Source organism: Dendrobates tinctorius, unplaced genomic scaffold (assembly GCF_039654945.1).
Source record: "Dendrobates tinctorius isolate UK_male_01 unplaced genomic scaffold, ASM3965494v1 ptg000211l, whole genome shotgun sequence".
Lineage (NCBI taxonomy): Eukaryota > Metazoa > Chordata > Amphibia > Anura > Dendrobatidae > Dendrobates > Dendrobates tinctorius.
Genome location: NW_027361878.1, coordinates 15,829,897 through 15,856,843, shown reverse-complemented (window position 1 = coordinate 15,856,843; position 26,947 = coordinate 15,829,897). Strand labels below are relative to the sequence as shown.

The following is a 26,947-nucleotide window of genomic DNA, read 5'->3' as shown; positions in this document are numbered from 1 at the left end:
GACTGACAGGACCAAGTTCATCATTAGTCAACCACCACAGAGCACAGTTTAAATTGTATTTAATAAAATTTGTAATTTTTGGCAATCAGCTACAGGATAATGTTCAGATACAATTACATAACAGGGATAAGGTACTGTCACACTAAGAGATATCGCTAGCAATATCGCTATAACTAGTGACGTTATAGTGATATCGCTGTGTGTGATACCTACGACCCGCTCCCCCGCTGGTTATCGCTGATCGCATGAGAACAGGCTGGACTGTTTGTCGTCGTCAGCTTCATGCTGTGACGACGAGCGACGCGTGGAGCCGGGCGGGAGGACGCAGGGTCGCCTGGTATGACAGGTAAGTAGCGACCCCCGTCCCCTGTGATGTCGCTGGTGAGATCTGCCTGTGTGGCAGCTCACTAGCGACCACTTAGCGATGTACCAGCGATCCTGACCGCGTCATATCGCTGGTACATCGCTAAGTGTGACAGTACCTATACTGCACTCCAAACAGGGAGCCATATTGCACGTTTGCCCAGGGTAAAACATTGACATGCATTGATTCAAACAGGCGCAGCATGTGAATGAGTCCATACAGAACACAATCTCCGAACATGCCACCAATCAGCATATATAGACAGCATTGTAAGGTATAATTAACTAGATACGCTTGTCCAAATAAGCCAGTGTGACCTATACACATGACGTAAGCGCCCAAAGGAGTCTCTCCCTTTATCTTTACATGCGCATTTAATTAGTGGCATACTATGGTATTATCCATGGGGTTAGTTGATACACATATACTAGCTGCATGTTCTGAGACTAGAGTCTCTATGCGCTTGTAGACAGGTTTTTCCTTTTATTTGGACAAGCGTATCTAGTTAATTATACCTTACAATGCTGTCTATATATGCTGATTGGTGGCTTGTTTGGAGATTGTGTTCTGTATGGACTCATTCACATGCTGCGCCTGTTTGAATCAATGCATGTTAATGTTTTACCCTGGGCAAACGTGCAATATGGCTCCCTGTTATGTAATTGTATCTGAACATTATCCTGTAGCTGATTAAGAAAATTTGTAATTTTTGGCAAATACAATTTAAACTGTGCTCGGTGGTGGTTGACTAATATTGGAGTTTTTGCCGTTCTAATAATTGATTAGGCTGGTTTTGTGGAGCAAGTTCATGTCCATGCAATCTTCATTCTGGTTCCCATAGACTTAAGGTACTGTCACACTTAGCGATGTACCAGCGATATGACCCGGTCAGGATCGCTAGTGAGCTGCCACACAGGCAGATCTCACCAGCGACATAGCAGGGGTCGGGGGTCTCTACTTATCTGTCAGACGCGGCGATCCTGACGTCCTTCCACGCGTCGCTCGTCGGCGCCAGCAGGAAGCGCCCGACGAGAAACGGTCCAGGCCATTCTCGCGCAATCAGCGGGGGAGCGGTCGGAGGTAAGTATCACACATAGTGATATCGCTATAACGTCACAAAACCAGTGACGTTATAGCAATATTGCTAGCAATATCGCTTAGTGTGACAGGGCCTTTACATTGAGGTGTGACTTTCGAATTGCCCAGCAAACACTGGAGAGAGGCGGCAGGTCATAAACTTGCAGCAACGGCAGAAGGTGAAGACCGCAGCAGGTAAGCATGAGAGTAGAGTCAGGGACCTTAAATTAGAAGCACCACTCCAGCGCTGCAATTTAAATAAAATAAAATGCTGGAGCGGTGCTTTAACGCCATATTGGATGATTAGAATATTGACATTTCATACATCAGTCTTGAAGTTGATTTCGTGTTGCAGTAAAGTACCAGATTTATGAAGAGGCACATCAGAGAATACTACATGATTATTAGTGATGAGTTAACATGCTGGGATAAGGTGTTATCTGAGCATGCTTGGGTGCTGAGTGTCTTCACAGTGCTCGAATAATATGCTCAAGTCCCCGCGACTGCATGTCTCGTGACTGTTTGACAGCCACAACACATGTAGGGATTACCTGTTTGTTAAGACAATCCTTGCATGTTTTGCGGCTGTGGAACAGTCACGAGACATGCGAGGACCCGAACATATTATTCCAGCATGCCGAAGACACTCTTAGCACCCGAGCATGCTCAGATAACGCCTTATCCGAGCACATTCGCTCGTCACTAATTATTATACTTGTTTTTTGCACTGTCCCTCTATACAGGAAAGCACGAGAGCTACACTTTCCAATACAGTTTAATAGCTGACACATATCAGGACTTGTGACCTCCATCTGGTGACTGAAGAGGCCTATAAAATCATGTGTGCTTTATTCTTAATTTCTGTAATAGCTCTTACCTGCACGGTAGTAGGAATTTTTCTTAAAACTATAATAGTGCTACCCCCCTAGTACACACAAAGCTATTTACAAAATGTTTTTTAATAGGTTTATGAATGAGTATTCCACAGACCACACTAAGATATGGAGTTGGCTAGTCTTTACTAGAGAAGAATGGAGATCAGAGTCTCTTTTCATTCCATTATGACGAGCGATTCCAATGGTGTCAGAAGCCCTTCTCAGCTAGCCAGGTCTGTAATTCCTTATCAAAATAGCCTTTAATCCGGATTGAGTTGTTGATCTCATTAACTTGAGTTGCCGGTGTCCTTCCCGTTAAACTCGTCAGGAATTCCCGTACATCTGCTTCCAGAGCCTTTAGATGAAATAGTCAAGATTTATGGACATTCAGGCACAAATAAAACACGATAGCGACTACTGGAACTGATAATACTTGATATCAAACGTTCTAGGTTTTTTCCTTCGTATAGAAGTTATCCACTACTAAATAACTTTAAAAAAAAAAGTGCTGCTAGCAGCAAGGATAGATAATAGTTGGGTGAGAAAATCCAAAATATATTTCTTGTACATCCGGGGAACATACAGACACACAAACCACGACAAATACAAAATTCAATGCAAATGCTCAATAAAACCAGTGCACATTAGTAAAATAGTACGGGGGTCTCACTCTCTTGGTGTCCCAGATGAGCCATCCGAAGTCCAAGAGCAGGCACAGGGAGCGTAATACTTGGTTGTGAGCTACCCCATCATGCGAGTCCCCAGTCCTAACATGGACAGTCCCCAAGTGTAGTCCTGACCTCACTAGTGCCCCTTATATCTCTGACACATATCGTCCACCAATACAGGTGGACCCATCAGGGAAGCATTGGGAGTTATTATGAGGTTCCAAATTTTAGAACCAAGAAATGGAGTCACAAGTGTTATGCCCTCCGTGCCTACTCTTGCCAAGTTAAAGATGCCACAATCATGGCAAAAAAAAATGCATGTGTGAATCCTTCCTTTGGTCTTACCCTTCTAAATGAAACGGTAGCCAATGATTTCAATGGCCAGTGCTGGTTCTCCAGAGCGCGTCGTGGTTTAGCAGCATTTCGTGCGGTTACTTGGCATAGACGGCCCCAATAAGAGCAATAATGCTGCTACCAAACGACAAAAAGTGAAGATGTCTAACAAGAAAGAATCGGCTACGAGATCAGACAGCGTCACTCACCCATAAGTCACCTTCAATCTTCCGGATGATCGTCATGTGTCGATTACCATGAGTAATGTCTGTGTACACTGGGATATTGTGCATCCGGGAGCGTCTCACAACATAAGGAAGATCCGGCAGGGTGTCTGGCGAGAAAAGAAGAGGTTACCACTGGAACCATCGCCACATCGGTGGTGACGATGACTTTCAAAACAGAAGCTCAGGGACCCCAGGAAAATCAGGTGGGCCGTGAAGGTTTGAAAAAACCAGACTATCGGCCTTATTTGCAGAATTTTGGAGTCAGACAACTTCTTTAACCCCTTACCGTCACAGCCTGTTTTACCCATTAGGCCTCAATTCCCCCATTCATGCCTTTTTTTTTCTTCCAAAGTTTGTTTGGCTCTGTTCTTTTTGCACTATTCTACAGTTCATCTCTAAATATAACAAAACAGAAGGCTTCCTTAACTGCTGAGATGCTACGATTGCTATTGACCGTGGCATCTAAGGTATTAAATGGCCAGAGTGCGAGTCCTCTCCTATCCTGGTCATTGCGGCTTGTATGAGCTTTCCTCCTGCTTCTTTGCAGCATTGGATGTGTATTGCGATTTCATGTAAGACAATCTGTCCCTTGGCTCATTATGTTTGATTTTATTTTTAAAAGTTTTCTCTTCTCATCCTCCCCTGGTCCAGCTCTGAGTCTCTCCTGCTACTCTCAGTGTCTGTTATTGTCTGCAGCACTGACATTTTGGTGACAGCACTACAGCCAATCAATGAACTCAGCAGCTAGTGCCTTCTACTTAGGGACACTGCTGCAAACAATAGACAACAGCAGCAGAAGTGGACCCGGGCAGGGTAAGTAAAGGACTGTTTTGTTTGAAGAAAGAACTACAGTGCCACAGAGTCTAGAAAAACACGTAGACATTATTTTACCAATCTCATGCAATCCCTTTAAATGTAGACGCTTTGATACAAGGAAAAACTAAACAGCTGTCTAGTCCATATGATATAACATCAATGTGCGCTCATTGCTGTAGCATTTGCTGTTTACAAACCTTTAGGGGGTATCCATCCAGACGGAGCAGGTGCTGTATGCTTTGGTGGTTTGGGTACTTGTGTCGGAGGTATGAGACGCTCCACAAAGTGAAACTCTTCGTGGGATTCTATTATGCCTGGATACTGAGAGCTCGCGCTGGCAGCTGATCCACTACATGGCCGCTGGAAAGAGAATTAAAAGAGAAAAATGTATACAAAAACAGAAGTTACTTGTTATATTTTCACCATTGGGGAGGTGAAAAAATTATTCTGAAGAGGGACTGGTTACTAGTCATGGACCACATGTTTTCTGTCCTAGGCACCGGTCTTTTTAAAGGCAACTTGCCACATTTTTAAATCTGGCTTTAGTAGTGTGGTCATATAGGCGTTTGTCCCAAAATAATTTTTTTTTTCTGTTTTATAGATCCGATGTGCCAATCATCGAAAATTAAGTGTAGAATCAATTTGCAAATCAGGTTGGAAGTGCTTTGGGGGTGTGTCAATGCACTTGGACTGCTTCTAAGGGCACTGACACGCCCACAGTGCACATTCAGGCTCATTAGCATATGGCTTCTACAAAGATTGCCCTTTGGAAGGCTTCACAGCAAGCAGGGTTGCCTCTAGGAATTTCAGGGCTCCATACTGGCAAAATTTTCATGCCCCATTGAGACTCCGCCCAGTCTCCACTTCCACCCTTTGAACCTTCCACAGGCCCACCACCCACTCTTGGAAAAACTCAACTTCACCACGTCCTCTCCAATCAGATATTAACAGTTCCCATCAAACACCAGATCACATTCATGACCAGCAGCTTTTGTTCTGACCAAAAGACGTTTTTAAGCTGCCACCACGACACAGACTTTTTTTGGCCGGGCTCTACTCTACTCTACTCTAACCTATTAAATATGAATATATTTTTATGTATTTTTCTTAAAGGGAATGAGTCACTTTTTTTTTAATGACCATTAATACCACATACAAGGAACAAATTCCGTCACACTGTGACCAGATCACATATTACCACCACTGATTAATACAATACTGATAATCTAAAAAAACAAAACTAAGTGCAATTATACACAGGAACTATAATTACTGTCAGTGTACAGGAAATACAGGGATCACCAGTGACATTATACACAGGAGCTCTGTATATAGTGTCAGTGTACAGATAATACAGTGATCACCAGTGACATTATACACAGGAGCTCTGTATATAGTATATAGATAATACAGTGATCACCAGTGACATTATACACAGGAGCTCTGTATATAGTATATAGATAATACAGTGATCACCAGTGACATTATACACAGGAGCTCTGTATATAGTATATAGATAATACAGTGATCACCAGTGACATTATACACAGGAGCTCTGTATATAGATAATACAGTGATCACCAGTGACATTATACACAGGAGCTCTGTATATCAGGGCTGTGGAGTCGGAGTCGTGGAGTCGGAGTCGGTGCTCATTTTGGTGGAGTCGGAGTCGGAGTTGGAGTCGGTATAAAATGGACCGACTCCTAAAATATATAATAAATTGGGTACAGTAATTCAATGCAGGATGTGCTGAATATTTTTTCATAGGAGTTTGGGAAAGTTATGAAATGTCCTATAAATGGCTGTTCTATTCCTGATCTAAGGCTACATTCACACACAGCGTTTTTCCTGTGTTTTTTGAGGATACGTTTTTCAGCTGCAAAAGTTGATCATCTTTTTAAAAAACTGCATCACCTGAAAGGTTTTTGAGCTCATAGATAATGTTTTCAATAGCAAAAGCAGATTAGAAATCTGCTCTATCTATCCATTTATCCATATCTGTCTATCCATATCGTATCTGTACCAAAAAGAATGAAAACCGGGTAGTACACCAATATATATTCTGTTCTATCTAAATATCTTGATTATTGGATCATAAAAATGATTAAATGTCTGAGGTTCACATTGTACTACAATAAATTTTTCATTTAAATATAAGCAATATGTGTGGGAGTCGGAGTCGTGGAGTCGGTGTAAGGGAAATTGAGGAGTCGGAGTCGCAGGTTTGGCTTACCGACTCCACAGCCCTGCTGTATATAGTATATAGATAATACAGTGATCACCAGTGACATTATACACAGGAGCTCTGTATATAGTATATAGATAATACAGTGATCACCAGTGACATTATACACAGGAGCTCTGTATATAGATAATACAGTGATCACCAGTGACATTATACACAGGAGCTCTGTATATAGTATATAGATAATACAGTGATCACCAGTGACATTATATACAGAGCTCCTGTGTATAATGTCACTGCTGATCACTATATTACCTGTACACTGACACTATATACAGAGCTCCTGTGTATAATGTCACTGGTGATCACTGTATTATCTGTACACTGACACTATATACAGAGCTCCTGTGTATAATGTCACTGGTGATCACTGTATTCCCTGTATACTGACACTATAAGATAAGATAATCCTTTAATCGTCCCACCATGGGGAAATTCAGAGCATTACAGCAGCAAGGCAGGAACAAGTACAGATACAGATGCATAAAGGCATTACATTGACAGTAGGTAGGTACATATACGAAAAAAAAAAAAAAGATATAACCGGACTATCACAACTTTGGATCTATCAGTTCACTGTTTGGGTCGTTCTCCGTTTTGGATAGTGCTGGTTATACATCCTAACTGCAGCAGGAAGGAAGGACTTTCGATAGCGCTCCCTCTCACATTTAGGATGAAGTAGCCGGTCACTGACAGTACTGCACATCTTTGTCACGGTCTCATGCATGGGATGGGAATCATTCTGCACCATGTAGCTCACCTTGGCCAGTATCCTCCTGTCGCCTACTTCCTGAACTGGATCAAGGGGGCATCCCAGGACAGAGCTGGCCCTTCTAATCAGTTTGTCCAGCCTATTCCTGTCCCTGGTTGATATGCCACTACCCCAGCACGCCACACCAAAGAAGATGACTGATACCACAACAGAGTTGAAGAAGGATGCAAGGAGTGCCCCCCTAACTTCGAAGGCTCTCAGCCTTCTGAGCAGATAAAGCCTACTGTGGCCCTTCCTGTACACTGCATCCAAGTGATGGGCCCAGTCAAGCTTATTATTGAGGATCACACCAAGGTACTTATAGGTATCGACTATCTCAATGTCATTTCCCTGAATGTTCACCACTACTAGTGGATTTTTTCCCTTGCGAAAGTCCACCACCAATTCCTTGGTCTTCCCGGAATTAATCCTAAGGTGGTTCCTCTGACACCACTCCACAAAAGCTTGGTTAGTATCTCTGTACTCTCTTTCATCTCCTGTGATGAGGCCTACTATTGCAGTCATCAGAATACTTCTGCAAGTAGCAGCTAGATGAGTTGCACTTAAAATCCGCAGTGTACAGTGTGAAGAGAAAAGGGGCAAGAACTGTACCTTGAGGTGCCCTTGTATTGCAAATCACCGTGTCTGACACACTGTCCCGAACCTTTACAAACTGAGGTCGGTTTGTGAGGTAGTTAAGGATCCAGGTGGAGAGTTGAAGGTCCACGCCAGCAAGGCCCAGCTTGTCTCTCAGTAGACCTGGCTGTATGGTATTAAAAGCACTAGAGAAATCGAAGAACATTATTCTCACAGTGTTCCCAGGTTTCTCCAGGAGAGAGAGAGTCCCATCTAGAAGGTGAATAATGGCTTCATCCACACCAATGCCCGGCCTGTAGGCAAACTGGAGAGGGTCCATATCCGAGCTCACTAGACGATGGAGACGTGTGAGAACCAATCTCTCTAGTACCTTCATCAGGTGTGATGTCAATGCTACAGGTCTATAGTCATTAAGGTCTTTTGGATAAGGTTTCTTCGGAACTGGTACCACACACACGATAATTTCCACAGTTGTGGTACTATACCTATTCTCAGGCTCATATTGAACAGATATGTAATGATCTCACTCAGCTGGTGCCCGCAGGTTCTGATTAGCCTTGCACTGATGCCGTCAGGACCTGCAGCCTTCAAAACTTTGATCTTATCCAGTTCTTTTGCAACCTGGGTACTTGTGAAGAACAGACCCTGGCTCAGTTGACAAGTTGCAGCAGGGGGTGAGGTTATTGTAGTAGAGAGGTGTGAATGGTATGCAGGGGCAGGAGCAGTCAGTGTGTGATTAAATCTGTTAAAGAATAGATTAAGTTCATTAAGCCCCTCTTTATCTACAACCATCCTGGAGACAGTCTGTTTATGCCCAGATATAGACTTTAGACCCTCCCAGACTTCATGAATCCTTTTCTGTGACAATTTCATATATACAGAGCTCCTGTGTATAATGTCACTGGGGATCACTGTATTCCCTGTACACTGACACTATATACAGAGCTCCTGTGTATAATGTCACCGTGATCACTGTATTACCTGTACACTATATACTATATACAGAGCTCCTGTGTATAATGTCACCGGTGATCACTATTACCTGTACACTGACACTATATACAGAGCTCCTGTGTATAATGTCACCGGTGATCACTATTACCTGTACACTGACACTATATACAGAGCTCCTGTGTATGATATCACTGGTGATCCCTGTATTATCTGTACACTATATACAGAGCTCCTACGTATAATGTCACTGATGATCACTGTATTACCTGTACAATATACCCTATATACAGAGCTCCTGTGTATAATGTCACTGGTGATCACTGTATTACCTGTACACTATATACAGAGCTCCTGTGTATAGTGTACAGGTAATACAGTGATCACCAGTGACATTATACACAGGAGCTCCTTATATAGTGTCAGTGTACAGGTAACATAGTGATCACCAGTGACATTATACACGGAAGCTCTGTATATAGTGTCAGTGTACAGGGAATACAGTGATCACCGGTGACATTATACACAGGAGCTCTGTATATAGTGTCAGTGTGCAGGTAATACAGTGATCACCAATGACATACACGGGATCTCTGTATACAGTGTCAGTGTACAGGTAATACAGTGATCACCGGTGACATACACAGAAGCTCTGTATATAGTGTCAGTGTACAGGTAACAGTGACGCAGGGATCACTAATGACATTATACACAGGAGCTGTGTATATAGTGTACAGGTAATACAGTGATCACCAGTGACATTATACACAGGAGCTCTGTATATAGTATATACAGTGTACAGGTAATACAGCGATCACCAGTGACATTATACACAGGAGCTCTGTATATAGTGTGCAGATAATACAGTGATCACCAGTGACACTATATACAGGAGCTCTGTATGTAGTGTACACTGGTGTGACATTATACACAGGAGCTCTGCATATAGTGTCAGTGTACAGGTAATGCAGTGATCACCAGTGACATACACAGGAGCTCTGTATATAGTGTATAGTGTCAGTGTACAGGTAACACAGACTCACCAGTGATGTCTCTAGCTGAAGTGACGTCATCACATATGCGCTGTCACCTGACCGGAAGTACAGAGAAGGCGGAGGGGGCAGGAGTTACGCGCAGCCATCAAGGTCAGACGGCCGCGCACAGCTCGGAGAAAGCACACCACTTTAGTGCACGATGGGGCCCGGTGAGCAGAAACACAAAAGCGGGGCCCTGCACTTGCAGGCCCCACTTTGTGCTGCTGCTCACCGGGCCCCATACAGTAGTAATGCCCTGATGGTGTCCCTAGCCGCATGTATTTGCATGCATGCAGTCACATGCCGACTAGACGTATGTGGCCTCATTAAATACAAGTGTACTGAACGAGGCCAGACATATCTAGTCACAATGTGGAACATGAAGAAAAACTGAAGCAACGGTCCAATAAAAATAACAATTTATTAAATCACAATTACATAAATCAGCAAAATGTCCAAAGGAACAACAAAGTTAAATGCATAGGTATGAGACCAGGTGACAAAGGAGGGCAAAGTGGGAACAAAATTCACCAACTCATACAAAAAGGTAACGGGGACATGGGAAGATCATACTGGAAATTAAATCAATATGCAAGTACAAGAAATGGCTAACAAAGTGCAAGTGCTTGCAGCAATTTCTGGTGGCATAGATACATATCATATGTAGTAGCTTTACATTACAAAATCCAAGTTCTTAGTGTCACTTGAATGAGGCGATGTAGCCCCTACGCACGTTTTGCGTGGGCTTCCTCGGGGGGCTGTCATAGTCACAATGTGGCTGGGAGTATTCAGATCACATAACCGTCTGCTCCCGGCACTGGAGATTCGCGCGATGTGAGGAGTCACTGCACACTTGTAGCCTAAGGCCAGACAGCCCCTTTAAGTCCAGATATAGAATGGATGACTGACAGCTGCAGCTTGTACTGAGTAGTATGAGAGCTCAGCAATGAGGAGGGGCACAGAGGAGCTGCCATTCGGAGATTGAGTTAAAAGTTCATAAAAGATTATACTATTGAGCCATTCAGACATAGATTTTCAAAGTATGCACACCAGCCTCATCATGTCTAAAGCCCCCTTCTCACACAGCGAGATCGCTGGCGATATCGCTAAAGCGTCACCGATTTTGTGACGCATCAGCGATCTCGCTACATGTGACACGCAGCGGCGACCGCCCCCGCCCGCCTGCTGGATATCGCTGATTGCACTCGAATATCCTAGGCCATTTTTTCCTCGTTGGCGTCCCGCTGGCGCCGACCAACGACGCATGGACGCAGGCGGAAGTCGTCATCATCGCTGGGGTGTGACAGGTAAGAGCAACCACCGATGGATCACTTATCGCTGCTGCGTTGCTGGTGAGATCTGCCTGTTTGGCAGCTCACTAGCGACCATTTAGCGATGCACCAGCGATCCTGACCGGGTTGTATCAGTGTCGGGATCGCTGGTGCATCGCTAAATGTAACGGTACCCTAAGAACAGTTCAGTTATATTTGCAGTTTGCATTGTGGTATCTGGCCACAGACCCTCTTCAGAAAACCTAATCTTTGTGTAACCCGGCCAATCTCATTCAGGGCTTAAACGACCTCTTGAGATTTTAATTACTGAAATCTTTGAATGGTAGAGAATGCATTGTGTATTACTTATAGATCCTCCCATCAGACAGTCTCTGAGGCTGAAGTTGGATTCTTATTCCTCAGTTTCTTATTCGGCAATTTTTTCTTTTCTGTTTTTTTGTAGGTTTAACAACAAAAATTAAGCATCACAATAATAACACACAATGCGGTGAAGAGCCCTGATGACAATACACTTAAAAACAGCTACAAAAAAAAAACTATCAAACTGGCACAAAAATGGGCATCAAAGTGGGCACCAAAGGGCATTAATGAAAGGGTTAAATGACTTTGGGCCACTGATCCCACACTAAGGCCAGGTTCACATAGCGTTAACACAGCCCGTTCAAGGCATAGCATTGACGGGCTGCGTTATGCTATGACGGAGCCTCAGACGCTGCAGCCCGCATCCGTGGCTCCGTCAGTGTTTGACCGGACATCGCAAACGCGTGCCGCTTTATGGCATGCGTCGCGATGTGCCACATAATTGGGGTCTATGGCAGCGTTAACAGACTGCGTTACACCATGTTATACCGTGGTGTAACGCAGTCCTTCAACGGACTGCCTAAACGCAGTGTGACCCTGGCCTAAGAATACACAGATAGTTATACCCTGCATCACAGCCAGGTCCCTCCATCCTGGCCCAAATGGGTTCTTGGCATCAGAACTGGCAAAGTGGGCAGATTTTGACCATTTGAATAAGTAACTGATGTTTTTAAGGGGTTAAATGACTTTGGGCCCCTGATCTCACACTAAGAATACACAGATGGTGATGCCCCGCATCAAACCCAGATCTCTCTAGCCTGGCCCAAATGGGTTCTAGGCATCAGAACTGGCATCAAAGTGGGCAAACAGCCGATTTTCACAGATTTGAATAAGTAACTAATGTTTTTAAGGGTTAAGTGACTTTGTGGCACTGATGCCAAACTAAGAACACACAGATAGTGATGCCCTGCATCAAACCCAGGTCCCTCATGCCTGGCCCAGATGGGTTCTAGGCATCAGAATTGGCATCAAAGTGGGCAGTCTGGGTTTGATGTAGGACTCCCTGCTCTATATGTTTGCAGTGTGAGATCAGTGGCCCAAAGTCATTTAACCCCTTAAAAACAGTTACTTATTCAAATCTGTGTAAATCAGCTGTTTACCCACTTTCATGCCAATTCTGATGCCCAGAACCCATTTGGGCCAGGCTGGAGGGACCTGGCTTTCATTCAGGGCATCACTAACTGTGTATTCTTAGTGTGAGATCAGTGGTTCAAAGTCATTTAACCCCTTAAAAACACCAGTTACTTATTCAAATGGCCAAAATCGACTGTTTGCCCTCTTTGATGCCAATTCTGATGCCCAGAACCCATTTGGGCCAGGCTGAAGGGACCTGGGTTTGATGCGGGGCATCACTATCTGTGTGTTCTTAGTGTGACATCAGTGGCCCAAAGTCATTTAACCCCTTAAAAACATCAGTTACTTATTCAAAACTGTGCAAATCGGCTGTTTGCCCTCTTTGATGCCAGTTCTGATGCCCAGAACCCATTTGGGCCAGGCTGGAGGGACCTGGCTTTCAATCAGGGCATCACTATCTGTGTATTCTTAGAGTGGGATCAGTGGTCCAAAGTCATTTAACCCTCTCATTAACGCCCTTTGGTGCCCACGTTGATGCCCATTTTTGTGCCAGTTTTTGTAGCCGTTTTGAAGTGTATTCACATCAGGCTCCTCGCTGCATTGTATGTTATTCTTGTGATGCTTAATTTTTGTTGTTAAACCTATAAAAAACAGAAAGGAAAAAATTGCTGAAAAAGAAACTGAGGAATAAGAAACGAACTTCAGCCTCGTTCCAGTTATGGTGTTGTGAGCGGGACATGCTGCTGCAGTGATGCCAATGATTGGCTGCAGCGGTCTCAAGCTTGTGCTGGAAACATCATCCCTGGAGGTCAGGAGAGAGACTGGCGGAGGATTGGTGGGGCGAGTATTAGGCCGAATTCAGACAATCTGGGTCACAGAGCCATATGTGGCCCTCGGCCGGTCCGGACACCGCGGTCTGGATTCGGCCTAATCACTTGGTAATAGTCTAAGCCTTTGGCAAACATTTCAGTGGGGCTGGACAACCCCTTTAAGCGGTCCTGTCATGGCCAGACAGGGCATGAACAGTGGAACACAAGCCGCTGGGTCAGGCTCAGCACAAATCCTAATGTAACACTGTGTCCACAGCCGCCTCACAGAAACCGCCTCTGGTCAGTCTACATACAACGTCACCGTGCGGTACCTGCAGTCTGCTCACAGCATTCAGTGCTCGCAGTGCTGTCCTTCTCAGGATGGGGGCGGCCATCTTTCCTCGATCGTCACCACCGGCAACTTCCTATTTAGTGGGTGTACCAACATGGCGGCCTCATAGCTTCCTGATGAGAACGCAAGCACGGCAGTCAACGTGCTGCGTCATCACGCGTCTCGTGCGCGTTCACGCTTTGCTTTAAAAGCGTGCGCGCTCCTTCCTCCTCCTCTTTCCTCCATTTTGCAAGACTCGGAGAGGCCGGTGAGAAACTCGGGGATGGTGGCGGGATTGTGGGCCGGGAGGCTCTATGTACAGCCGGTGTATGGTGTGCGCGGGCGGGCAGGAGGGGGCATGGCGGCTCCGGGTAGTGCGGTGCTGCCGGGGTGTCGCCTGTTTGCTCTGGCACATGTGCGCGCTGCCGCCCGCCGGCGTGGAGTGAGGTGTACGAGGGCTGCTGTAGCCTCCCGACATAGAGGCCGGGGGAAACTGGTCTGCACGTGGCAACTCGTGGGCTTCATCGCCCACGGGCTGTGTGAGAGGTTGGGGGGGGGGCCTCATCGCCCACGGGCTGTGTGAGAGGTTGGGGGGGGGGGGGCCTCATCGCCCACGGGCTGTGTGAGAGGTTGGGGGGGGGGGGCCTCATCGCCCACGGGCTGTGAGAGGTTGGGGGGGGGGGCCTCATCGCCCACGGGCTGTGTGAGAGGTTGGGGGGGGGGCCTCATCGCCCACGGGCTGTGTGAGAGGTTGGGGGGGGGGCCTCATCGCCCACGGGCTGTGTGAGAGGTTGGGGGGGGGGCCTCATCGCCCACGGGCTGTGTGAGAGGTTGGGGGGGGGGCCTCATCGCCCACGGGCTGTGAGAGGTTGGGGGGGGGGGGCCTCATCGCCCACGGGCTGTGAGAGGTTGGGGGGGGGGCCTCATCGCCCACGGGCTGTGTGAGAGGTTGGGGGGGGGCCTCATCGCCCACGGGCTGTGTGAGAGGTTGGGGGGGGGGCCTCATCGCCCACGGGCTGTGTGAGAGGTTGGGGGGGGGGCCTCATCGCCCACGGGCTGTGTGAGAGGTTGGGGGGGGGGGGCCTCATCGCCCACGGGCTGTGAGAGGTTGGGGGGGGGGGCCTCATCGCCCACGGGCTGTGAGAGGTTGGGGGGGGGGGCCTTATTGCCCACGGGCTGTGGGGGGGGGGGGGGCCTTATTGCCCACGGGCTGTGAGAGGTTGGGGGGGCCCTCATCGCCCACGGGCTGTGAGAGGTTGGGGGGGGCCCTCATCGCCCACGGGCTGTGAGAGGTTGGGGGGGGCCCTCATCGCCCACGGGCTGTGAGAGGTTGGGGGGGGGCCCTCATCGCCCACGGGCTGTGAGAGGTTGGGGGGGGCCCTCATCGCCCACGGGCTGTGAGAGGTTGGGGGGGGCCCTCATCGCCCACGGGCTGTGAGAGGTTGGGGGGGGGCCCTCATCGCCCACGGGCTGTGAGAGGTTGGGGGGGGCCCTCATCGCCCACGGGCTGTGAGGTTGGGGGGGCCCTCATCGCCCACGGGCTGTGAGGTGTTGGGGGGGGGCCCTCATCGCCCACGGGCTGTGAGGTGTTGGGGGGGGCCCTCATCGCCCACGGGCTGTGAGGTGTTGGGGGGGGCCCTCATCGCCCACGGGCTGTGAGGTGTTGGGGGGGGCCCTCATCGCCCACGGGCTGTGAGGTGTTGGGGGGGGCCCTCATCGCCCACGGGCTGTGAGGTGTTGGGGGGGGCCCTCATCGCCCACGGGCTGTGAGGTGTTGGGGGGGGCCCTCATCGCCCACGGGCTGTGAGGTGTTGGGGGGGGCCCTCATCGCCCACGGGCTGTGAGAGGTTGGGGGGGGCCCTCATCGCCCACGGGCTGTGAGAGGTTGGGGGGGGCCCTCATCGCCCACGGGCTGTGAGAGGTTGGGGGGGGCCCTCATCGCCCACGGGCTGTGAGAGGTTGGGGGGGGCCCTCATCGCCCACGGGCTGTGAGAGGTTGGGGGGGGCCCTCATCGCCCACGGGCTGTGAGAGGTTGGGGGGGGCCCTCATCGCCCACGGGCTGTGAGAGGTTGGGGGGGCCCTCATCGCCCACGGGCTGTGAGGTTGGGGGGGGCCCTCATCGCCCACGGGCTGTGAGGTTGGGGGGGGGCCTTATTGCCCACGGGCTGTGAGAGGTTGGGGGGGCCCTCATCGCCCACGGGCTGTGAGAGGTTGGGGGGGCCCTCATCGCCCACGGGCTGTGAGAGGTTGGGGGGGCCCTCATCGCCCACGGGCTGTGAGAGGTGCAATGACCTGCGGATTTTGTGCGGTTTTCCACCTGTGGATTTCTATAATGGAACAGGTGGAAAACTGCAGCAATTCTGCACAAGTAACATGCTGCAGTTTTCATTCCACACCAAATCTGCGCTGAAAAAAACTGCAGCATGTGCACTGTGGATTTTATTTTCCCTACACTATAATGGTACTGTACATAACTTGCAGCTCTGCGAGGTCCGCAGCAGAATCCACAGCGTGTGCACACACCCTAGTACGCTATAGGCTTCTTATACTGTGAGTTCTCACTACTTCATAACTTTGACATTGCACTTTCTCTTCTCTCATTGCAGCTGACACCATGCAGCTTTATGTCTTAGCGCGGGATCTGCACTCCATTGAGGTGTCTGGGAAGGAGACCGTTTCTGAGATTAAGGTGAGAGCTTTGGGGTAAAATAAAACCCCTTACCAGTCTGGTCTAATGCAGTTTTCAAGGTTTTTTTTTTTACCCTAACATATCAGTCATTACATGATACCTTTTTTTTTTTTTTACCTCCTCCTGAATTTCACTAAAAAGTACAAATGAAATCCTCAACTTCTGTGGATTCCAGAATATCATGTTCTCCCCATGGATTCACAGAGGATTTCTCCTGCTCTCTGTATTTCAACACCATGAAGGTTAAAATGGAATCAATGTTTTCTAGAAACTTCACAAAGTTTTGTTCACAGGTAAAACACATTCCCCGTGCCAACAGAGTTTTTGTCACAAATCTTCTGCGATGAAATCTGCACTGGGTGTTCATACTAAAAGTCTTAATGGCTGAGAATGGAATGTCCATCTGCTAGATGTGGAGCTGCGTTGTCCGCTGTGATCTGCACTGTGACTCCCATTGTTATTAGGCGGTACAGATGCTGGAACCCAGTGAGCGTCGCTGTAACAGTCTTGTGAAAGATTAGGACAGTCACGTCTGCTCCTTTTTGCTCCGCCGTGAGATTTTATAGTTTTGCTCTCTCCAGAATTTGATCAGCTTAATCTAATCTGCTTATTTTTGTGGTCTATAATAATCAGCTGCATTTTAAAATGAGTTAAACATTCCTCCTTAATTTCCATTCAGGATCGCATCTCCTCTCTAGTGGGAATTTTCTCTGACGAGCAGGTTCTTCTTCTTGCTGGCCTCCCCCTCCACGATGACGCCGTCCTAGACCAGAGTGGAGTATCTGAATTCACCACCTTGGATGTAGCTCATCGTGTTTTTGGAGGTTTGTGCTTTTCATCTGCATTTTTACCTACTTCCTGATAAGTGAAGATCTTACAGTTGTTGTCCACTACTTTGACAACTTCTTGATCTAAATGCTTGACCTCCAATAAAATGTCCTTCTGTGCCATTGCCATTCCAGCGTTGTTGGCACTCGTGTTCCTGGGGCTCTTTTGCAGTCTTGTGACTATGACCCCTGCACCCAACCAGCGTCATTGTCCCCACCTTTGGACAAATTGAACAAGAAGAGGAAGTCCGGGCAGCAGCTGAACTTGGACTTCCTATTCATGCTCAATTCGACATGAGGTGTGGACAGTGACGCTAGCGCTGATTGGGCATCTTGGTCACGTGTCACGAGAATCTCCCAGGAGAACTAGTGCGGGATGGCACAGGAAATGAGTATAGGCTTTTTGAATTTTATAGGGGCCAAGCAATAGGTATGAGAAGGTGGACAACTTTAATATTTACCACAGTTGATATGGCTACAGCCCTTTTCATTCCTCTCAGATGTACTATGTGTAAAATATATATATGATACCTTTTAATGGCTAACAAATAATAGTGAATGTTGTTACAAAGCAAGCTTTTGGGACTGCTTACATCCCTTCATCAGGCTGATATGACAAAATATTTGAAGAAACCTTATTTATATACAGTTTAAAGCACATTTCAATAAACAATGAGCTTGGAGAGAGAATCCTTAATTAGGTAAGATTAGATAGGTAATGTGAAAAGTTCTGTGAGATCAGAGGGCTACTTGGAGGAGAGAGCTCAGGTATGGTAATGGGTCATAAAACCTTCTGACAAATTGAGTCCTGTGTGAATAGAATCAAAGATTGTAATGAATTTGTGCTCCCACACTCAGATGTGTCTGTGATTTAAAATTGCCTTTTAAAATGACAACTTTCATATTGCCTATGTTGTGTCCTGGATGACAGAAATGTTTAGCCACAGGTAAATGGGTTTTTTTTGTCTGTACTTGGATGAGGTCTCACCGTCATCCTTGCTCTCAGTCTCTGTCCTGTTTCTCCAACATAGAGGCCACCCACAGGACATATATTGCATAGAATTAAATACACCACATTGGAAGAGGAACATGTGAATGTCCCTGGGATCTTATAGTCCTGCTGTGTGTTGGGAATTTGGATTTTGTCTTTGGTCTCTATGAATGCATAAAAAAGAGGAAAATAAGAGGAAAATCGTGTACCTCTGGTAGTGACCTACAACCCACAGCTTGAAATACTCAGAAAAATGGCTAAGAAACTTCACCATATCCTACACAAGGATGACCGGTTAAAAACACTATTCAAACCCCCCCCCCCCATCATTATCTGTAGTTCAATGCCCTCAGATTCACCAAGAGGAACACATCCTTGCAATGGGAGAAGATGCAAAACCTGCGTTCATATAGAGACCAAAGACAGAATCCAAATTCCCAACACACAGCAGGACTATAAGATCCCAGGGACATTCACATGTTCCTCTTCCAATGTGGTGTATTTAATTCTATGCAATATATGTCCTGTGGGTGGCCTCTATGTTGGAGAAACAGGACAGAGACTGAGAGCAAGGATGAGGTCTAATCGTCATACAATTACAGACAAAAAAAAACCCATTTACCTGTGGCTAAACATTTGTCATCCAGGACACAACATGGGCAATATGAAAGTTGTCATTTTAAAAGGCAATTTTAAATCAGACACATGGAGAGTGTGGGAGGACAAATCATTACAATCTTTGATTCTATTCACACAGGACTCAATTTGTCAGAAGGTTTTATGACCCATTACCATGCCTGAGCTATCTCCTCCAAGTAGCCCTCTGATCTCACAGAACTTTTCACACTATCTAATCTTACCTAATTAAGGATTCTCTCTCCAAGCTCTTTGTTTATTGAAATGTTGTGCTTTAAACTGTATATAAATAAGGTTTCTTCAAATATTTTGTCATATCAGCCTGATGAAGGGATGTAAACAGTCCCGAAAGCTTGCTTTGTAACAACATTCACTATTTGTTAGCCATTAAGGTATCACACCCACAAGATTCATATTTTGCTTCTCACTGAGAGCACTTTATATATTTTTTTTCTACTGGCTAACACTGTACCAAACCACTTTTTCGTTTATGTAAAATATATGTATTAATCATAAATGTTTTCTATCAACAGGTAAAGTCCATGGTTCTTTAGCTCGTGCCGGAAAAGTCCGAGGTCAGACTCCAAAAGTAAGTAGAATATGATTCCACAAAGGTCATTTATTCTAGGACTAAACAATGGGCCCTATGCATCAAGACCAGTTGTTCACCAGTCTTGATGAGGTGGTAGCTTTGGGGCCAGATGCTCCACATTCATGAAGAGGTGCACTCCTCTTTATGAATCTGGATTGCCTGACTGGCAGTGTGCACCTCTGTGCACTACTCCAGATACCTCACTACAGAGTCAGACTTTAGTGAAATTGCTGGCACAAGGAACGAGACAGCTTTTCTTGCCTACCGCTGCACCTTGTCCTGCCCCACTCAGCCCATTTTTGGGATAGTGCGAGAAACTGGTGTTGACACCAAAACCCAAAAAATTTAGCTGCAGCTCAACATTGTGCCTACATTTTGTAACTTTTCAAAGCTCTTACACTCTTGATAACTCATACCCCAAGTCTCTGAATAGTAGTCCATGCTGGGATATACAAGATCCAGAAGGCAGGCGTGCATCTGGCATTGTTTGGGGAACACAGAGCTGCCTATGTATTTTTGGCTCAGTTTCTGCATAACAAATGGTGTGATTACAATTGTTTAATTGCAGGTGGCCAAGCAGGAGAAGAAGAAAAAGAAGACTGGCAGGGCAAAAAGGCGTATGCAGTACAACAGGCGTTTTGTCAATGTGGTGCCCACCTTTGGCAAGAAGAAGGGACCAAATGCCAACTCTTAATTTGTCTTAGAGTTAATAAAAATATAGCACTTCATTGTTGTGTGTGGAGTTATCTGTGGGTGAAATGTAAAGGTTTTCTGTAACTTGGATCACGATCTTAAAAATATTAAGTTGATGGAAAATTAAAAAGCAGCCATTTAACACCTTAAAATTTGGTACACACTACTCAAAAGGGAACACTAAAACACCACATTCTAGGTTTTACTCTTCGCCACGACAGCACCCACTTGGAGAGAGGGATCCGCCCATAGGAACAGGAAACCTACAGAGATAAAAGAGGGCGGTCCACCTCTCCCCCTCAGTTGGTTTCCTGTTCCGAAGGGGAACTGCGGGATACGCTACAGTCTTACCTGGGCCAAGGAACCTCCTGTGCAGTGTCTGTGAGAACGGCAGGGGTTCCGGTCCAGAAGCAGCGACGGGGGAGTGCTGGAGCCGGCTCCCTCCTCGGCTGGTATGGATGACTGGCAGAAACCCCGGTACCACCGACCAGGGTTCTTCTGTGGCCAACATGACACCGGGCGGGAGGATCCATTCCGGTCCATGTGGGGGCGCAGGAACCGGAGAAAACGGGCCTCCGGCGTTCCTAAAGGGCTTCAGCGTCCAGGAGGACGCACAGGCAGCGCGGCAGGAAGTGGTAAGGAGGAACTTCCGGGTTACCGGAGGTTCCTCTGCTCAGAGCGCACGCGCGGCTGGGCGGCGCTGCAAGCAGAGAGGCGCTCCCCGCCCCCTCCAGAAGGAGAAAAAAAAAAGTGATTCAATCTGCAGAGCGCGGGCGGCTAGTCTCGGCGCTGTAGCGAGGAGCCGCAGATGGGCGCACCTGGAGGGGGAGGTACCAGGATGAAGGGGCTTATAAAAGGCCTGGGGCACAGAAATATGGCGTGCAATCATGTCTTCACCAAGGCAGGACACGCATCCCCAGGCAGGCGACGCAGCAGCAGCCAAGGACCACGCAAGACGAGGGTCCTCTGATAGTAGCCACAGAAGCCATGCCAACAAGCCTCCTTCTCAGCCTCCTGAGCCGGTACCTACAGCTTCTCTGGGTGAGTGGATGACGCTCTGCCTATCAAGCTGATAAAATGTCTCCCTCTCCCCTCCGTCATGATGTCTCTATCTCAGACTAAGAGGAAGGAAAAATCAAAAAATAAAGAATGTGCCCTGTGTACACGTCCGCTACCGGATTCGTACACAAAAAGACTGTGCAAAGGATGCATAAACGAAACGGCAAAGCAGGCGTCAACATCAGCAGTAGACATAAGGGCTATAATTAGAGAACTACAGGCCCTAAATCAGTCTAGCAGGCCTACTAATATCGAAACAACTAGGCCAGCAGATGCCGATGAGGGCGAAATAGCCTCGGATAGTTCTAATGCATCTACATCGGCATCCTCCTCAGAGACGGAGGGCCGTTGCTGTTTTCCATTAGATCATATGGATAATTTAGTTAAATCCGTGAGGAATACAATGGGTTGCACAGATACAAAAGAGCTGCAAACGGCTCAGGAAATTATGTTTGCAGGTCTAACAGACAGAGGAAAGTTTTTCCGGTTATTCCAGCAATAAAAGCTCTGGTTAAGGCCTGTTTCACACTTCCGTTTTTGTGTCCGCCAAACAGATCCGTTTCCGTTTTTTTGACGGAAACGGATGCCAACGGATCCGTTTTAAAAAAAACGGATCCGTTTTTTTGACGGACCCGCGGTAACCGAAATGGAAGTCTATGGGACAAAAAAAACGGATCCTGCAAAAAATGGCGGATCCGTTTTTTTATGGAAAACAACGGATTTTGACGGATTTGAAAAAACGGAAGTGTGAAACAGGCCTAAGAAGGAGTGGGAGAGACAGGACCAGAGAGGGTATCTTCCCTCAACTTCAGGAGAAGGTACCCCTTTAACGACGAAGACTTGTCGACATGGGTTAAAGTCCCGAAGGTAGACGCGGCAGTGGCCTCCGCCTCAAAGCAAACAATCTTACCAGTGGAGGACTCGGGCGTTCTAAAAGACCCTCTGGACCGTAAAGCGGACGCCTCATTAAAGAGGGCATGGGAGGCAGCTACCGGCACGTTCAAACCGGCAATAGCTAGTACTTGCACAGCTCGTTCTATGCTGGTCTGGATCGACGAACTAGACCAGCAAATAGACCAGAAGATCTCCAGAGACAAGCTACGTGCCGCCATACCTCTAATCCGCGGCGCAGCGGCATACATAGCTGATGCTTCGGCTGATTCCTTACGTTTGGCAGCCAGAACAGCAGGGTTGGCTAATAACGCTAGATGTAGCCTATGGCTAAAAAGCTGGAGAGGGGACACCCAGTCCAAAGCAAAGCTTTGTACCATTCCTTGCGAGGGTGAGTTCTTATTTGGGAAAGCCTTAGATGAAATCCTTACGAAGGCAAAAGAAAGGAAAAAAGGATTCCCTAACCCTCCTCTCCCATTTTATAGGAGGGCGTTTAGGAGAAGACCGTTTGGCTGAGGAAGACCAGCAGAAAATCAAAACCGCTGGTCCACAAAGGAAGGAAAGGGCAAAGGTGCCATGTTTAGGGGATCCTCCTTCCGCAGGGACAGGAACTGAGGAGCCAGTCCCTCCAGTAGGGGGGAGGCTAAACATTTTTTTTCGAGAATGGGAGAAAATTACGCTTAGCCCTTGGGTCCTGGGCATTATTAAAGAAGGGTTAAAGATAGAATTTCATCAAGTACCCCATAATTCGTTAATCATAACATCCTTCAGCTCGCCAATTCAACAGCAGGCCCTGGAGGCCGAGATTTGGAGCCTTCTGGACAAAAAAGATTTGGTCCATGTACCTAAAAGGCAGGGAGGGAGAGGATTTTACTCCCCTCTCTTTCTGATACCTAAACCAGATGGGTCATTCCGGACGATAATCAACTTGAAGAAATTAAATTCCTTTATAATAAATCATAAATTTAAGATGGAATCCATAAGATTCACGATTAAGCTCTTCTTCCCTAATTGTATGATGGCAGGCTTGGATCTGAAGGATGCTTATTATCATATTCCCACCCATTGCAGATATCAGAGATACCTCAGAGTGGCGGTCCTCCTCCGATGGCACCATACAGCATCTCCAGTTCACAGCCATGCCATTCGGCATTTCCATCGCACCACGAGTATTTACAAAGGTGATGCTGGAAGTGATTGGCTTTTTTACGCCAGAAGGACACACTAATAGTACCCTATCTGGATGATTTTTTGATAGTAGGGAATTCAATTCGGCAATGTAATGAACGGGTTGCTGATACAATCTTGTCCCTACAGGCCCTAGGGTGGATAATAAACTTCAAGAAGTCCAGAATCAAGCCGCAGTCTGTTCAGTCCTTCCTAGGTCTCGAGCTAGACTCCATACACCAAAAATGTCTACTGTCTCAGGTAAAAATTTCAGCAATTAAAAAGAAAGTGAGGATAGCAATAGATCGGCCACACATATCTTTAAGGGAAGCAATGTCCCTCCTGGGATCCCTTACTGCCTGCATCCCCGCAGTTCGCTGGGCCCAGTTCCACACGAGGGAACTACAACACCAAATTCTCTTAGAGGAATCCCGGGATCGGGGTAATCTGACAAAGAAAATCACGCTATCCCAGGAGGTCCTAACCTCCCTTACATGGTGGCTAAGGGATGATAACTTAGCGGGAGGAGTACCTTGGGTTATAACGCCCTCCCGTATAATTATCACGGACGCTAGCCCCACAGGATGGGGAGCCCATATGTGAAATAGTTTTGCCCAAGGCCAATTGGAATATAGGCGAAGATCAGGATTCGTCAAATTTAAAGGAACTAAAAGCAGTCTATCATGCATTTTGTCATTTTCTTCCGCAGTTACAAGGGGAAAACGTGAGAATCCTTTCGGACAACACCACAGTAGTCGCATATCTGAACAGACAAGGCGGAACTCGATCAGTCACCTTAATGTCTTCCGCAAGAAGGATTTTATCCCTAGCAGAAAAACAATTTGTCTCTCTCAGCCCTCCACATAAGGGGAAGAGACAATTGGGAGGCAGATTTTCTAAGTCGCCATACACCGCGACAAGGAGAGTGGTGTCTAAGCCGGGAGATATTCACATGCATCATGGCACTATGGGGTCGTCCCCAGATTGTTCTCTCTGGTGGCGAAGAGATCTGACAGGTGCGAAGATTCGCCTCTCTAAATATGACAGACAATCCGGAAATCCTGGATGCCCTCCAGGCCCCGTGGCAATTCAAACTGGCATATGCGTTTCCCCCAATCATACTTCTACCGCAGGTGATCAGGAAAATCAGAGCAGAGGAAGCACAAATAATCTTAGTAGCACCATTCTGGCCCAGGAGGCCTTGGTTTTCTTGCCTGCAAGCAATGTCAGTGACAGACCCGTGGGTGCTTCCCTCAACCCCCAGACTCCTCTCACAGGGGCCATTCTTCCATCCTCAAGTGGACAATCTCCACTTGACGGCTTGGAACTTGAAAGGGAAATGTTGAGATCAAGAGGTTTCTCGGAGGGATTAGTCAATACACTCCTACAAAGTTGAAAAGTGACAACGACAAAAATTTACACCAGAGTATGGCGAAAATTCCTTGAGTCCCACGCAGAGCCGGATTTCGGAGAAATTCCGATTACAGCAATCCTAGAATTCCTACAGAAAGGGAAGGAATTAGGGTTAGCTGTTAACACACTAAAAGTACAGGTGTCGGCGCTAGGGGCCCTCTATAGTTATAACGTAGCAGGCAATAGATGGGTAAGCAGATTAATCTCGGCCTGTGAGCGGAGTGAGCCGGTGCACATACCTAGAGTTCCTTCTTGGGACTTAAACCTAGTTCTGGAGGCTCTAACACGTCCTCCCTTTGAACCTTTAGATTCAATATCCCTTAAACACCTATCCTTCAAAACAGTACTACTAGTTGCACTAACCTCAGCCAGAAGAGTTGGCGACATACAAGCCCTTTCAATAGAACCCCCCTTTCTGTTGACATTTCAGGATCAGTTAATATTAAAACCAGACCCCTCATACTTACCAAAGGTAGCAGGGAAGTTTCATAGATCACAAGAGATCCACCTCCCTTCATTTTTTAGTAACCCTTCTACTCCAGAGGAAGAAAAGTTCCATACACTAGACGTTAGAAGAGCGGTATTACAATACATCGAAAGGTCTAGCAGCTGCAGGAAGAGTAGGGCTCTGTTTTATTTCCTTCCAGGGCCAAAAGAAGGGACATGAAGTCACAAGGGGTACTTTGTCTCGGTGGATCAGAGACGCAACTGGGCTGACATACTCCGAGAGCAATGAAAATCCTCCGGAGGGTATCAGAGCACATTCCGCCAGAGCTATGGCTTCCTCCTGGGCAGAGAGGGGAGACGTCGCAATCGAGTCTATATGTAAGGCGGCAACCTGGTCTACACCCTCTACCTATTATAATCACTATAGGCTTGATTTATCATGCTCATCCGACCTAGCCTTTGGTAGAGCGGTCCTCAGCACGGTGGCCCTCCCAGGTGAAAGTCTCTGAAAGTCTCTCCAAGTGGGTGCTGTCGTGGCGAAGAGTAAAAAGCCGGATTACTTACCGGTAATGCTCTTTTAATGAGTCCACGACAGCACCCGTTCACTAACCCTCCCTAGAAGTTAACATAATGTATATACACCTTCTTAGTTGTAAAGTTAATAAAATTAGAATATTGGATAATATAATGGCCTAATAATTGGCGGTCCTCCTGGTACTCTGAAATCCAACTGAGGGGGAGAGGTGGACCGCCCTCTTTTATCTCTGTAGGTTTCCTGTTCCTATGGGCGGATCCCTCTCTCCAAGTGGGTGCTGTCGTGGACTCATTAAAAGAGCATTACCGGTAAGTAATCCGGCTTATCACTGAACTAAATATTCCTGTTGCAAATCTTTACTCCTTGCATAGTGGAATGCTTTGAGAAAAATAAAACTAAAATAACCAATGTAAATGAATATCCCATGGAGGTCTGGATTTGAAATGATACTCAGAATCAAACTTGAAAATCAAACTACAGACTGATCCAACTCAGTGGAAATGCCGCAAGACAAGAAAATGATGCTCACTAGTGTGTGGCCTCCATGTGCCTTTATGACCTCCTTACCATGCCTGGGTGTGTTCCTGATGAGGTGGCCCATGTTCTCCTGAGGGATCTCCCAGACCGGGAATAAAACATCTGTTAACTCATGAACAGTCTGTGTGCAACGTGGCATTGGTGGATGGAACAAAGCATGATGTGCTCGATTGGATTTACGTTGGGGGGAACGGGTAGGCCAGTCCATAGCATCAATGCCTTTGTCATACAGGTACTGCTGACACACTTCAGCCACATGAGCCTAGAATTGTCATGCATCAGAAGGAAACCAGGACCCACTGCACCTGCATATAGTCTCACATTGGGGCTGAGCTTCCCTTGTGAAAAAAATGTGATTACGGTATATTCACAACTGCGCAACATAATTTTCTGTGAATCATCTGAGGGTACAAGATGTTCACCACACCGCTAAATAAATTCCTTGGGAGGTTTAGTTTCCAAAATGTCACCACTTGTGGGGGGGTTCTAATGGTTGGGTACATCATGAGCTCTCCAAACGTGACATGGCATCTGCTTTAGATTTCAGCCAGTTTTGTGTTCAAAAAAGTCAAATAGCTCTCCTTCCCTTTTGAGCTCTGCCATACTTCCAAATAGTGGTTTTCCCCCACACATGGGATATCGGCGTACTCCGGAGAAATTGC

General features: G+C 46.9%; 2 protein-coding genes across 3 annotated transcripts; one reads left to right on the top strand and one right to left on the bottom strand.

The window, feature by feature from the left end:
- Nucleotides 1-2,382: 2,382 nt before the first annotated feature.
- MRPL49 (mitochondrial ribosomal protein L49) lies at nt 2,383-13,952 on the bottom strand. Of its 2 annotated transcripts, none has more exons than XM_073554495.1 (4): nt 13,809-13,952; nt 4,558-4,720; nt 3,527-3,651; nt 2,383-2,671 (listed from the first exon to the last, which is right to left on the bottom strand). In XM_073554495.1, the coding sequence occupies exons 1-4, from the start codon at nt 13,869-13,871 to the stop codon at nt 2,525-2,527; spliced, it is 498 nt and encodes a 165-aa protein (XP_073410596.1). In that variant the 5' UTR covers nt 13,872-13,952; the 3' UTR covers nt 2,383-2,524. The 2 variants fall into 2 exon arrangements, with proteins under 2 accessions (XP_073410596.1, XP_073410595.1); XM_073554494.1 differs by lacking the exon at nt 2,383-2,671 and adding an exon at nt 2,871-3,452.
- FAU (FAU ubiquitin like and ribosomal protein S30 fusion) lies at nt 13,952-20,271 on the top strand. Its single transcript, XM_073554496.1, has 5 exons — nt 13,952-14,075; nt 16,415-16,497; nt 17,177-17,321; nt 19,485-19,540; nt 20,112-20,271. Exons 2-5 carry the CDS (start codon nt 16,423-16,425, stop codon nt 20,235-20,237), a joined length of 402 nt encoding a protein of 133 aa, XP_073410597.1. The 5' UTR covers nt 13,952-14,075; nt 16,415-16,422; the 3' UTR covers nt 20,238-20,271.
- Nucleotides 20,272-26,947: the final 6,676 nt, after the last annotated feature.

What these genes read in the sequence shown, in the direction of transcription:
- MRPL49 (XM_073554494.1), bottom strand. Translation starts at nt 13,871, where the DNA reads ATGGCCGCCCCCATCCTGAGAAGGACAGCACTGCGAGCACTGAATGCT. An exon ending in ATGCTGTGAGCAGACTGCAG is followed by an intron (nt 4,721 to 13,808) that starts GTACCGCACGGT and finishes TTCTCTTTCCAG; the next exon opens with CGGCCATGTAGTGGATCAGC. An exon ending in TGGATGGATACCCCCTAAAG is followed by an intron (nt 3,652 to 4,557) that starts GTTTGTAAACAG and finishes TTTTCTCGCCAG; the next exon opens with ACACCCTGCCGGATCTTCCT.
- FAU (XM_073554496.1), top strand. Translation starts at nt 16,423, where the DNA reads ATGCAGCTTTATGTCTTAGCGCGGGATCTGCACTCCATTGAGGTGTCT. An exon ending in AGACCGTTTCTGAGATTAAG is followed by an intron (nt 16,498 to 17,176) that starts GTGAGAGCTTTG and finishes ATTTCCATTCAG; the next exon opens with GATCGCATCTCCTCTCTAGT. An exon ending in TCCGAGGTCAGACTCCAAAA is followed by an intron (nt 19,541 to 20,111) that starts GTAAGTAGAATA and finishes GTTTAATTGCAG; the next exon opens with GTGGCCAAGCAGGAGAAGAA.